Source organism: Nelumbo lutea, chromosome 1 (assembly GCF_056320005.1).
Source record: "Nelumbo lutea isolate HS-2025 chromosome 1, American lotus-T2T, whole genome shotgun sequence".
NCBI classification, from domain to species: domain Eukaryota; kingdom Viridiplantae; phylum Streptophyta; class Magnoliopsida; order Proteales; family Nelumbonaceae; genus Nelumbo; species Nelumbo lutea.
In genome coordinates this window covers 110,264,682-110,278,237 of record NC_142684.1, presented here as the reverse complement: position 1 = coordinate 110,278,237, position 13,556 = coordinate 110,264,682, and the positions used below count along the sequence as shown (strand labels likewise).

Below are 13,556 nucleotides of genomic sequence, written 5' to 3'. Positions count from 1 at the left end.
ATTTCCTGAGAGGTTTGCAACCCCCCTCAACTCTTATAAACAGGCTTATTTCTTCCATACTTGGATCGATCTGCCAATGGAAAACTCAGCAACGCAAATATATATAGATCGATCGATGCATGCATGTATGCGTCTAATGGCCAGGTGGCAACTGGGTGGACCTTGCTCAACTCACCTAACCTAACCTATCGGTGTTATACTATAGCCTATAGGTACTGCTTCGCATTTCCTGTGTGGACCCCTCAGCCTACCCTACCCTACTTAATATCTTAGGTCCATTTTCTTTTGCACTTCTACAACTTCAAAACTGACCTACCTACAATTCTCACGTACACATCCATATCTTTGTGCTCTCGAATCCCGATCGATAACCTATTTCATTGATTATTTGGCATTCCTTACTTTAAGCACTTGTCTTCTTTTTGCTGTTCATAGGGCATTTTCACTGCAAAAAGTTAAAATTAGGAATCAGCCTAACATTAACAAGGTTGGCCGGATAAGGGATAACCACTCGCTAATCCTGATGCACAAAAGTGTTCTTAGTCACCAAATGATAATTAAGCATATTTTGCAATCTCTGCTACTTCAATGAAGAGTGGATCTGCTAACTAATGGCCCAAACGAGAAGCTTCTCTGCAATCTCTGCTAGTGAAGGATCTTTATGATGTAGAGTAAGTTCAATGAAGAGAGGATCGATCTGCTAGTGTATTGGCCACCTTCAATGAAGGTAACCAAATGATACTTTTGTTTGTTATGGCCAATTTCTATTGGCCGATTTTTTTATCAGTCCTTTTGTACATGTTTGTATGGGTCGACCTTTTTCGGTCCTTGCCTGACTGATGGGCCAAAACTCTCTTGTATCTTCTCTCTCTTTTTGTTTTTTAACAAAACTTTATTTTTACTTCCAAAAAAATTAAAGAAGCTTCTTTGCAATTTCGGCCAATAGAGTTGGGTTTTGGCCTTTGGAAGGGTGGACCTGATAGTGAAGTTTCATTGAAGCTTCTCTGCAACGGAAGGCCGGATCGGTCCCATTTTTGCATGCAATGGTAAAATACAAGAGGCTGGTAGCCATTCACAAAGTAAGAAAATATATATAGAAATATGAGCAAGAATAAGAGGAATGCATTAGTTTTAGATACTTGAAGCTGTTCCTCTCAATGTGTGACTTTAGTCCTGAAACGTTCAATTTGTAGTTCCGTACGACTTGATTAATTCAATGCCAAAAATCAATCCAAATGAGTTAATCTAATAACCGGCTATATATAAGATTGGATTTTCTTTCAACAATCAAAATAGTATTTATTAATTTCTTTGATGATTAGATTCAGCAGCTATTGCACAGCCATCCGGATCAGAAAAATGAGTAAAACACAGACCCATCGTTTGGCTCACTCAGTTTTTATTCCAATATGGATCGGGGACCCCAAAAGAAGCCTAGAATGAAACTTCTATAAACACAAAAGAGCTATCTATATACGAAAACAACTGTCTAGGCCAGTAAGTCAAAGAAAATAGATGAGAATAACCGTTGGATGTGACAGGCGGATGATCAACTAATCCATGGATCGAACACTGCTAGCTAGGAGTTAATTAGTATCATCCAATCAATTTATAAGATTTTAAGGAGTACCATTTATTGGTGCACCAACTCACCCAATAAGCACACACTTATGATTTTGCAGGGTTACCATACCATTATTCATTAAGACATTAAAGCTGTATTTTGTGGGTAGGCCAGTTTCTTAGAGGTACGGCAAGATCAATTTAACGCCGTCCACAGTAAATAATTTCAGGGCCGAGTACCTTACTGATACTAGTTCTACAAAGAGGGTCCTGCTCTGATGGACCCAACCCAAACAGATGGTACCCAAGATCCCATGTTGAAACAACATCTGGTGGGATGATCAGAACCACTCGATTAGAGGACATGGAGTGACTGGTTAGATAGATCAGTGGTTAGGAGATCATCTAGTGCATGGGTCCAGAATAGTAGTATATATATATACAATGAGTCGGTCTTATTCCATTTTAATAATTTTAATGCGTATATTGGCCACCTTGAAATTGAATGAAGAAGGTATTGAATATGTAATTGGAACAACAACTATACGGGTGAAATTTTCAAGGGGCACTCCCATAAATATATCTAAGAAACAAGAGTAACTTCTGACATTTATTCTCATAAGTGGGAATAGGTTGAATGAGTTCCCACAATTGGAAAGGAAAGGCTTAATGAAGTAGGAGGGGAGGTGGGTTGGGAGCATTTAACAGAAACCGGTGGTGGCGAGTGATGAAGAAAGGTATTGTAGAAAGAGAGCTGTGTAAATGCTCACCCTTGAATTTTGCATTTATTAGAATTCAAGTTGAGTTAATGAAGGCAGGTGAAGTTCAACCCTGAGCCCAATGACCAGCTTCTACTGAAGCCTTTAATGGGTTTGGCCGTTTTTCTTGGCTTCCCTTCTTGTCTCCCAATATTCCCAATTGTTTTTTTTTTTTTTTTTTCTTTTAACTTCTCAGGGGCTAACTTACACAATTACCCTTAGTTTGGAAACAAGTAAATATTAACCGTGTATTTCTCTTTGTAATTGTGGTGGGGGTTTGAACTTTGAAGTAATATATATGGTGTTTATTAGGTAGTAGGCCGCGGTCCCTTATTTTATTATTTTGTAGGTGAGGTATGGTTAGGGTCACTTGAATATTGTAACTCATCCCCCCTCTCCCCTGCTAGCTAGATATATCAATCCCATTCAAAATTTACCAAAACCCACCAAATTTAAGTTTTAATCAACTAATTTGCCTTTTCTGGCTTTAATTATTTGAGAATGGAAAATCTGTCAAATATCCCAATTGAGTTGGCTGTTTTGTTGATTGTTCCTTCCTGCTAGTGCTAGCTAGCATACTCCTTTAACTTAAATATTCTGATGATCAAATATATCAATGATTTGACCCCCAAAGATTGGTGCTTCAAAAGTACTTTAGAGTTTAGAGTTTAGGCCATTTCATTAACATAACACAAATAAATGCAGTCTACTGGACAAATTTGGTGCTTGCTTTTTAATAACTGATGATGATAGAGAAGAAAACAAAAGAAGGGTAGTTTAATTCTATAAAGGGTAAAAAGGTAATTGTAATATGTTTTAGCACAAGAATAAATAAAAATGTTCACAAAAATAACATGAGTAGAAGTTAATATGAGAGCTAGGGGGGTTTGGTGGTCAAAGAAGACGAGGAAGAGAAAAATTAAATGGTGAAGAAATAAAACTATTCAGGAAGAGTAGTGATGGGAAGAAATATTGGCATTCTGAAGAGAGAGAGAGAGAGAGAGAGAGAGAGAGAGAGAGAGAAAGAGAGAGAGGGGTTATTTAATTCATGCCTCATAGGTTGTGGTTGTTTTAATAGCTCCTGATTTAAGGGTGTTGAGAGGCTTTAAAGTCAGTTGTTTGGGCAACCCAAGTGCGGAAGTTGGATTTATTGAAGAGCGATAAGCATTCAAACCTTCTTCAACTGTACACAGACTCCACCATTAAATGATCTTTCCATTCCTTGCTGGCTTGCTCTCCTCCTGTGTATGATTGTAATTTCTCTCTCTCTCTCTCTGAATGCCACAGCTTATTGCCATTAACTCTTCAAGCCAAGCTAGCTCTCGGCTTATTGGCTTTAGCTTCAGCAGTTAGCCTCGAAGTCGAGGATGATCTGGAAGCGTAACAGGCATTCTTCGTACATGACATCAAGTCACGTAAGAACCCAGGTTGGTTGGTGTTGTTTTCTTCCATGAAAACCAACTTAATTTTGAGGTCTCGTTGTAAATACACTAGGAGAGCGCATAGGCTACCTTAATTGGCTTTAACAATCGTTCGGAGCTAAATTCAATGAGCGAGGTGGGACCTTTTAAATGTCCTTTTAAAGCTGCTCTATTAGATTCTGGCTTTCAGTCCTTTCTTCTTACAAATATGGCTCGAACTCGGTCTATATAAACCCGCTTAGAATTCAGCATTTGATCAAACAGAGGAGGAGTCAGTTGAGAGAAGAAGAAGAAGAAGTAGAAGAAGAGAGTGCCCTGATTTTCCTTCAAGATATCACCTCTCTAAATCAAAGGAGAACACCATGTTAGAGTTGGAGATTTCGTCAAAGAAGAGGAGATGGGAAGAAATAGATGTCAAAGAGGATTTCGAGAAGCAATCCAAGTTATCAAAGGCCGTGGTTGATATTGAGCTCCAACTCGAAAGGCCCTTACCTGTGGAGTGGCAACGATGCCTCGATATCAAGGTATATAGCGTATGTCAAAAAGATTGCCTATATACGCTTATCATCATCATCTATCCTTTCAATTACAGTAATAGAAATGCAGCTAGCTGATCGCCTGATCCTATCCAGGGTAGAAAGATAAACGAACTAATAATGTTTTCTTGTGTTTTATCGATGGATGCAGTCTGGACAGATACACTTCTTTAACACCAGGACCCAGAAAAGAACCTCTAAGGATCCAAGGCAAAGCCCAGAGCGTTCGAGTCCCAGCAGCAACATCAGCTTGGACCTGGAGCTCAACCTCACTTGCGAGTCCCTTAGGAGCCGGAGCCAGAGCCAGAGGGATGACAATTCAACAAAGCGTGAGACCGGTGATGGTGACCTCCTACACAACAATTCAAACAATAGTATAATTCCACCATCCAAGAATTCCGGCAGCTGCTACGGCAGGATGGCACCGATTACTCCTCCTTCATGGGTGTCATCGGAATCAGATGAGCAGGAAATGGTAGCGGCCGTGTGCAAGCGATGTCATATGTTGGTCATGCTATGCAAGTCGTCTCCTGCATGCCCCAACTGCAAATTCATGCACCCTCCGGACCAAAGTCCTCCCAACCTACTCAAGCCAGGCTTTAGGCTTTTGTGCTGTAAGGATTAAATCAGGCCTACTGCCTCTTTTATTAAGATGCCAACTTAGTACCACCTAGCTACTCGTAGTCTTGTCTTTAACCGTTATTTGGCTCATCTATCTATATAGGCTCTATTCTCCGGCCTCAACCCACTTTTCTCCTGTAAGAAAAGAAAATGCAAAGACCCAAAGAATAATACTAGAAACTAGAAACTCAGAGGGAAAGAGAGAGTAAATTCTGATGATGTAAATAGACAAGAAATGGGGTTTTCTGTAAGGATTGCTCATTATCCTATTATCTAATCTAATGTAAAAGAAGGAAAAAGTAGTGCATTAACTTTTAATTAGGTTTTACTCTTTTAGCTAGTAGTTCTTATTCTGATTTGTAGAGATGTTTCTATTATGGATTTGTGACAGCTTTACGTGACCCTGACGTGTGTTCATTCTAAGGTGAAGGCGAGATCACACAATTAGATTCTTGTGACACCCAAATGTATATTGACCTATATACCTTTTTGGGTGAACGTGAAACTGAAACCCTTTAATTTCCATAAGTTTATTATGGGAGCTTCACTACGTCACTTTTATAACTCTTAACCCACCCACCCTCTCCTCCCCAACATTAACCCTCCACCAATTCCTATGCGTTACTTGTAGTCTTGTACTTTCAAGTGCCGAGTACCATACAGAGTCAGCCTCTGCCCTTTAATAGAATATATACAATGACAAAGACAAAGGGTCTCTCGTTAAAATTTGTCTTGACGTCGTTAGACTATGAATCTATAATATAATATATATATATATATATATATATTATATGATTATTGGTAAAAACATTTACAGTCTTTTTGTTTTGGGTGAAAGTGGGGTTATGGTTTCAGTTGCTTAAAGTTAAAACCTGACCTGACAAAGTAGCTAGGAATTGAAGATGCGTTCACTTCATGCGTGTTTGCTTACACCCACTTGTGTATGTGTGCGGCCACGCGCGCACAGACTATAATTAATCATGGAAATAAGAAATTTTTATTAGTTATTAAAGACTATTATAATTACAAGTTAAGAAAATTTTCATTTTATAGCTAAACATACCAAATTGTAAGTAGATATGTTTTAGATTGACTTTTAAGAAAATCAAATTTGCTTTTCGTAGTGAATCTCTTTATTCACAGTTGAAATTAAGGAAAACATTTTTGCTTAATATTGATTCATTGTAGTGAAGGACTGAGGACAATTTATTTTATGGTATCCCTGAATTAAATTAAGTGAGGGATGCAGGATCATAATGATAAGAATATCGGATGATAGTTGGTGGGAATCCTTTTATTATTTTAATTATAACGTCATTCACAATAAAAGCACAGCTAACAATTTCATAAAGAATCACCGAAATGATCTTTTCATGAGTAAATTTAAAGCACTCTATAATTAGCCAATAATATTATATTTATTTATATATGTATTTAAATAAAAATAATTTTAATATCTAACAATAAATAGAAAAAAGAAAACAGATTAAAAAACTTGGTGGACATAAGAGTATATTTATTATGAGAGTGTTGGCTAAAAGACCTCGTATCCCAGTTTTAAAAATATGGATATGCCATAAACCAATTTGATAGAATGACTTTTATATTTGGACTAACGGTTCTCATAACCCTTGTATTATGCTGGCACTTTTGCTTTGAATAATGGAAAAGGTCAATTTAGATCCTAGACTTCAAAAAAAAAGTCAGTTGTAAGTAGATAATGCACGGTATTACTGATTTATAATCCGTTAAATAATGCACGGTACTAGTGACTTTGTTTGCAAGTGGATTCCACTAAATAAAATAAAAATCATTTAAATTATAAATTAATAAATATTGAAAATAATATATAAGTGGGTTTCATTTAAAATTTTCTCTTTTAAGAGAAAGTTATGATTTTCAAAAGGAGGAATTGATTAGGTGATCGATTCCATTTTTCCTTAAAACTGGAATTTTATCAAAAAATATTGATTTGGTCAGTAAATCATTGATCCGGGTGGTTGAACCGTTTGAACTTTTTAATTTTTTTATTAAGACGGGCCATCCGTTTGACTTGAAAACCAAACCCCTGACCAATTCCTTGTCCAATTCGCTTGAAGAAAATTATAGGTGTGATCCACTTAAAATTTTCTCTTTAATTGATGACTCTCTCACTCACTCTACCGAATTTCCCTCCCCATTCCCTCCCCAGTCTTCCCTCCTTTCCACCTGCCACCGCCATTTTGCAACTCTCAACAGCGGCGGATGATACTCATCGAGAACAAAGAAATCATTTCTCTCAACAGGTCAAAATATATAAAACACTACCAAGTAGAAAACAAGACTTGCAGTCTTTCATCCGCATTGCTCACCCACTGATACTTGTTAGTAGCAATCGTTCTGAGAGCAAACACCACAATTCTCGTAAACTTAGCCAAATTCCTCGCAGCCTTGCCATCAGTCTTGGATGTCTCCCTCAACTAACAAGAACACCTTAATCCAAGTTACCCAATACTTAATGAATGGGCCCATATCCCCAATCACAACAGAAGCCAAATTTGCAGGAACCTGAAGTGTGATCACAATCATCAAAACCTTCTTCTCCCTTTCTTGTAAGAACGGCTTCAAGAACGACCATCCCGTGCCAATCAAGATGATGACAGTGAAAAGCAACACAACCCTGAGAAACTGGAACAAGTAGAACAGAACATCCCAACAGTAGGGGGTACCAATGACCTTGGCATAGTATTATCCGCAGCAGCGCAGATCAAATTCAAGGCCTTAATAAGGAGAAAATCAGACATCCAGAGATGAATCCAGTGGACTGAGAGCTTGTTCGTGTAGCAAATGTAGATCCAAAACACTAAGAAGGCTAAGTAGGACAGGGAGAAAGAAGAAAGAGAGCATAGGGAGCTGGGTCTGGCCTGCGGGGAGGTAGTCTTTGACGTCGTTGTCAATGTTGTTGATCTCAGTACGAATTGCCATGGTGACCTGACTGTGGTGCGCAATTAGCGAAGAAGAGAGTGTATTCATTGGGGTCGATGACGGGGTACGAATTGTTGATGGAGGTGCGTTGGGCTGTTAAGAGGACTATGAATGTGAAGAGGGAAATGATGATGTAATGACTGTCAAGGACGCAGAATTAGGGTTTTGCTCGACTTCTATGAGGACTTGAATGAGGGCGGAGGGTCTCCTCCAGAGGAGGAAGAAGCCGAATCAAGAGGGATCGGGTTGGGACAGAGAAGAAGTGTAATACATCGTTGACTGCCACGGTAACGTAACCAGTGTGGGAAGGAGAAATAGGAACTCAATGAAGAGGACTGGGAGAATATTTCTTCCCATGATGCAAAAGTTGCAGAAGCAAAGAGAGAGTTGCAGCAGATATGGAGGGTGGAAAGGAGGGAGAATCATCCGCAGCTATTGAGAGTTGCAATGGCAGTAGTGGGTGGAAAGGAGGGAGAAGATGGGGAGCTAGATTTGGTAGAGAGAGAGGACCCACCTATTAAAGAAAAAAAAAATTGGGGTCTTTTCTGTTCAGTCTGAAATTCAAATCAGAATTCTAAGGTGGAGTGCAATCTAAAAATCCCAAAAAAAATTAAATGGGGCCTAATTAAAGGAGGAAATTTTAAATGGGATTCACCATATATTATTTTCAACATTTATTAATTTATAATTTAAATTATTTTTATTTTATTCAATGGAACTCACTTACAAATTTTCAGTTTTTTGAGTTTATCAATGTTACGTCAGTATTTCCTATTATTTAATTTATTATTTAATGGATTATAATCAATGTCACCAACACGTGTGTTATCTGCTTACCATTGGCCTTTTCTTTGAAGTCTAAGGTTGAAATTGACCATTTTGATTGTTCAAGGGTAAAAATGCCTTTTTCCTTTTATCACCCATTTAATGTAGGTAGTATAGTAATATTAGAAGGCTAGAACCTTGTATACAAGCTGATCTTTGTGCCAATAGCTAACTTTCAGGTAGAATTAATCTGATATTGGGTCCCATTAATGCTCAAACATGGAATAGCTTGCAGGTTATGTGGCCCCTAACCCTATAAAACCCACAAACATGTCCAATGTCATTAGATCTCAGCTTTAGTCAGTTTTTTAAATCTTCAAAATAAGACTGTCAAAATTTAGGGAAAATTTATGATGCAGAAAAGATATAGTATGGAAAAAATTTTGAATAATCAGAATCCACCCATGAATTTTGATCAATTACACCTAATTGGCTACTATGTTTACGACTTCAGTTGACTAGTCAAAAATTTTTAAGATATCATATCTTTTCCATATCATGGTTGAACCCCAAAATTTAATATCCAAATACATCCCTGATTTTGAATTTGGTCCTTATCTAATTTTGGAAGCACTTGAATTAGTACTTTTCACCTCATTCGATTCTCTTTTTCTCTCATTAAGTCCTATGTCTAAGGTATTAATTCCTATTTTACTCACTAATGAATTCTATAAATTAGATCTAAATTCATTACTTTTAATAATATAAAACTAATTAAAAGGGAATAAGTGTAAAATTAAATAAATAAAAAATATCCAAAATTTTGACACATCTCTAATATTTTCTATTAATTATATTAAAGAAGACTCAAGTTTTTATTGATAATGAAAATGAAATACAAAATTTAAACTGACCCAATAGTCAACAAGTCAACCTTTAGTCTCAAATTTATTTACACTTGATGTCTAATGTATGTACGCGTATACAACTATGCATCCATAGATGTATGTATCTATGTATTTTTGTATATTTTTCTACAAGTATTTATGTATACATATTTATCTATCTATACATGTATGCATGTATATTGCATATCATGAATTTTTAATTTAAATTGATGTTTTATAAACATTAACTATGTTGTTTTACATAATAATGCTAACATATATTTAATTAACATGAACCCTTAGAATCTAAGAAATAAGTACATTTGGCAAAAAGTAGAGAAGTCGGACCCAACTTGAACCTGAACTAAACCCAACACAAACTTTTTGGGTAGGGGATAGGGTTTTAACAACTTAGGGTTGGGTTAGGGTTAACCTCAATCTGACCTAACCCGTCACAACTCGCACTATTAATGATGATGATGATAATAGTTATAATGTGTCAAAAATTTTCACAAAATTTGTACATTTCTTTATGTATAAAAATAACTCTTATTTATCACACATTTTAATTTGGTAATATGAATGAATATAAAATATTATAGATTTGCCTATCTTTTTAATAAAATTTCTATATTTAGCATTTTTCTCTATAAACACAAGTAGGTACTATGTACATGCATAAATACATATTTATATAGCATTTCTACATGCAAATATGAAGTTAAGTTTAGGGATGGCAATTTTCCCCATCCCTGACAGGGACTCGACTTCCTCGACATGATGGGGTCGGGGATGGGGATTGTTTTCTGGGGCAGGGACGGGGACAAGGATTAATAAGAAACCCTGATCGGGGTCAGGGTCAGGGATGGGGATTAAGGTCCCTGCCCTGCCCAACCTTGATTACATATATATATATATATATATATATATATATATATATATATATATATGTGTGTGTGTGTGTGTGTGTGTGTGTTATTTATATTATATATGTATATATATATCAAAACATATTGAAAATATTATTTATAACTTAAATTTTTATCTATTTTAAGTAAATTTATTTTTCAAAAAAAATTATATTATCTAAAAAAGTTTTGGGGATTCGGGTCCCCAGAAGGAACCCATCCTCATTAGGGATCAGGGATGGAGGACAAATTTTATCCCAACAAGGATCGGGGACGGGGACGGGGGTTAATTTCAGAATCGGGGGCAGGGATGAGGAATATGATCCACACCCTGAGCCCACTCCATTGCTATTCCTAGTTAAGTTGGGTTTGGATTGGTCAAGGCTTGAACCCCAACCCAATAAGTTCATACTTTTCAAACCTAACCCAACCACCCTAATTTTTCAAGTTGGGTTCGGGCTAACCCAACCAAACCACCCTAACCTAAACCTAAGTTCATACTTGTAATCAACCCTTGTGATTAATGAATAAATTCAGTTTTTTTTTTGTTTTTTAATAAGTTTATTTATTTGAGAATGGAAAGAGCTAAAATATATATATTAAAATCCATGGAGGAAATAGTTTTCACATAATAGTTGTAAACTTGTAACCAATGTTAGATTTGAGATTGTTCACCACTACTCTGGTTTAGTCTCAAGGAAGAAGACAATGAATAGTTTCTTTTATAAAGGGTGATTTTGAAATTTTGAAATGTTTCAAAATGCATGTGACATCACATGCATCATATAATGGATAGACTACTAACGATGGGTACTAAACTAGTAGATTTTGGGAGTTTAGGTACTACAATGGCACATTTTAAAGTTTAGGTACTAAAGTGAGACTTGCCCCAAAGTATAGGAAACTAATCTGCAATTTATCCTATTATAATTATACATATATAGAAAAAGGTTTCTCTTTAATTTGATCAAGGAACTTCCATAAACAAATGCACGTATTTGTACCACATGGAGGGATCTAGTGTCATTTGAAACTGTCCATCAAATAAAGAACCCATTGGATTGGCAATATGTTCAAACACAATTTATATCAACCATATGCCCCATCTTTTATTTGTGGATTTTTTCAATGAATATTATTTTCAAAATTGTGATTTTTAAGAGCAAATTACAAAGACCTCCTATGCTATGGGGTCAATAACAATTAACCCCCTAAACTTTCACTTTGTGACAAATAGATCAATGGATTGGGTCATTTCTAATTCTTGCCTTTTCCAAGTTGATTCAAACCTAGAATTGATTATTTTATTAAATATATCATTTTTTTTTATTTTTTTATAATTTTTATCATATTTTGTGATTGAAATGATAAATTTGATAGATAGTAACGAGGATAATATTAATTAAAATGGTTAATTTATTAACATATAAATAATTTAGCATTTTCTATAATTTTTATTAAGATTATATTATCAAAATTTATATTTTATGATATTATAAATAAAGAAATATAGTTTTCAGTATAATCGGGTCTAGAGACTATTAATTGAGATGGTTTTGGGTTTGTGATTTTGTCTTAACTAATAATCAGTTTTGAATCGGTTCTATCTACACCCGACCCTTGACAATCATAGCGACAAAACACCCTTCTTCATTATAGTTTTGTCAATTAACTTCAAAAAAATTCTCATTTGTAGTTTAAAAATTTGCCAATTCCCAAATTACCCTTTTTTCTTGTTTATTTGAACCATTTATGTTCAATTAGTTTTCTGAATATAAAATTGAAGTCTTTTGAGTTGCTCTAATAAATGAAATGGTAGAGATTCCTTTATGATAGATATAAATTTAAGGTTTTGTTTGGTTTTCATAGTTTCTTGATTTATTGTAGAAAGGAGTGGATAATTTTTAGATTTTAAGGTGAAGAGAGGCATACATGTTAGTGAAATGAAATAAGAATTTAAAAAAACTTGTTTTTGTAAGTTGGTGGAATGATTCTTGTTATTTTAGTTGGTTTCATTTGGAAAAATGGAGGTATTTTTTGCAAATATAAGTTCAGGGGTAATTGTCTTTGACCCCATAGTATAGAGGGGTCTTTGTAATTTACCCTTTTAATGTAAAAGCAATTTTTATAAAATCGGACCAGACTGGCCAGTTGGACCAATTGAATCACGACCTGGACCCCTTGTCTGTTCAATCATACCCCCAAAACTGCATTAGGTAAAAAATTCGCCAAAACTGGTGACTCGGACAATTGAATTGGAAAACGTATGACCCAGCCCCAATTTTAGAAAATTAGCTAGTTTTTAGAAATTTTTTTAGCACATAAGTGTAAACTTCTGAACGCATTAATTTTGTTCTCATATGTCTGATTGTCGTGATCATTTTTTAGATTTTGGCTAACTTTTTGAGATCTATGAGTTCCCAAGGCACCAAAGACGTATGGCCCCACTATTTTTGATAAAAAGATGCATTTTTTTTGCTTCAAATCTTAATTTTTAATATACAGAATCAAAACTAAAATAATATATATATATATATATATATATATATATATATATATACTATAAAATATACATACATATTATGTCATCATGGTTCAACCCCGGTTGAACCTCTAACTAGGGGTGCAACTTGGGTGGGCCTAACCCAAGCCCTGACCGACCCAACCTGCAATTTTACATAGGTTGGGCTTAAATTTTTGGTCCTTGGACTAGGCCTAGAACCAAAATTTTGGGTTTTTAAAATTTTCAAGTTGGGTTGGGGCCTAGCCCTTAAGAGGCCCAAGCCCAGCCCAACTTTATCACAACCCAATTATATACATGTATGTGTGCATATGTAGACACATATGCATGCATACATGCATATATGCATACTTTTTTGATAAACTATACACATACGTATACATGCATACATATACACACATGTATTATATCAATTTTTGGTGGAGGCTAATTGACCAACCCAAGCCCAACACAAGTGCATAAAACATTTGTGTGTGAAAAACTTTTGTGGGGGCTAATTGACCTTAGGGTTGGGCCTAGGTTGAGCTAAAACGCTACCCAACCCACCTGACTTGTACCTCTACCTCTAACCCATGAACCTCTCCCTTTTCTGAGTCGATGTCTGGTCTGGTT

At 35.7% G+C, this 13,556-nt stretch overlaps 1 protein-coding gene and 1 pseudogene across 1 annotated transcript; one reads left to right on the top strand and one right to left on the bottom strand.

Annotated features, from left to right (window-relative positions):
• The first annotated feature begins 3,455 nt into the window (after nucleotides 1–3,455).
• LOC148876765 (uncharacterized) lies at nucleotides 3,456–5,217 on the top strand. The gene is made up of 2 exons (XM_088968720.1): nucleotides 3,456–4,266; nucleotides 4,430–5,217. The coding sequence occupies exons 1-2, from the start codon at nucleotides 4,105–4,107 to the stop codon at nucleotides 4,901–4,903; spliced, it is 636 nt and encodes a 211-aa protein (XP_088824846.1). The 5' UTR covers nucleotides 3,456–4,104; the 3' UTR covers nucleotides 4,904–5,217.
• Nucleotides 5,218–7,053: 1,836 nt separating this feature from the next.
• Nucleotides 7,054–8,741, bottom strand: LOC148876764 (protein CANDIDATE G PROTEIN-COUPLED RECEPTOR 7 pseudogene; annotated as a pseudogene).
• Nucleotides 8,742–13,556: the final 4,815 nt, after the last annotated feature.

Coding starts and splice junctions, on each gene's coding strand:
- LOC148876765 (XM_088968720.1), top strand. CDS start 4,105: ATGTTAGAGTTGGAGATTTCGTCAAAGAAGAGGAGATGGGAAGAAATA. Junction 4,267..4,429: donor AACGATGCCTCGATATCAAG/GTATATAGCGTA, acceptor CGATGGATGCAG/TCTGGACAGATACACTTCTT.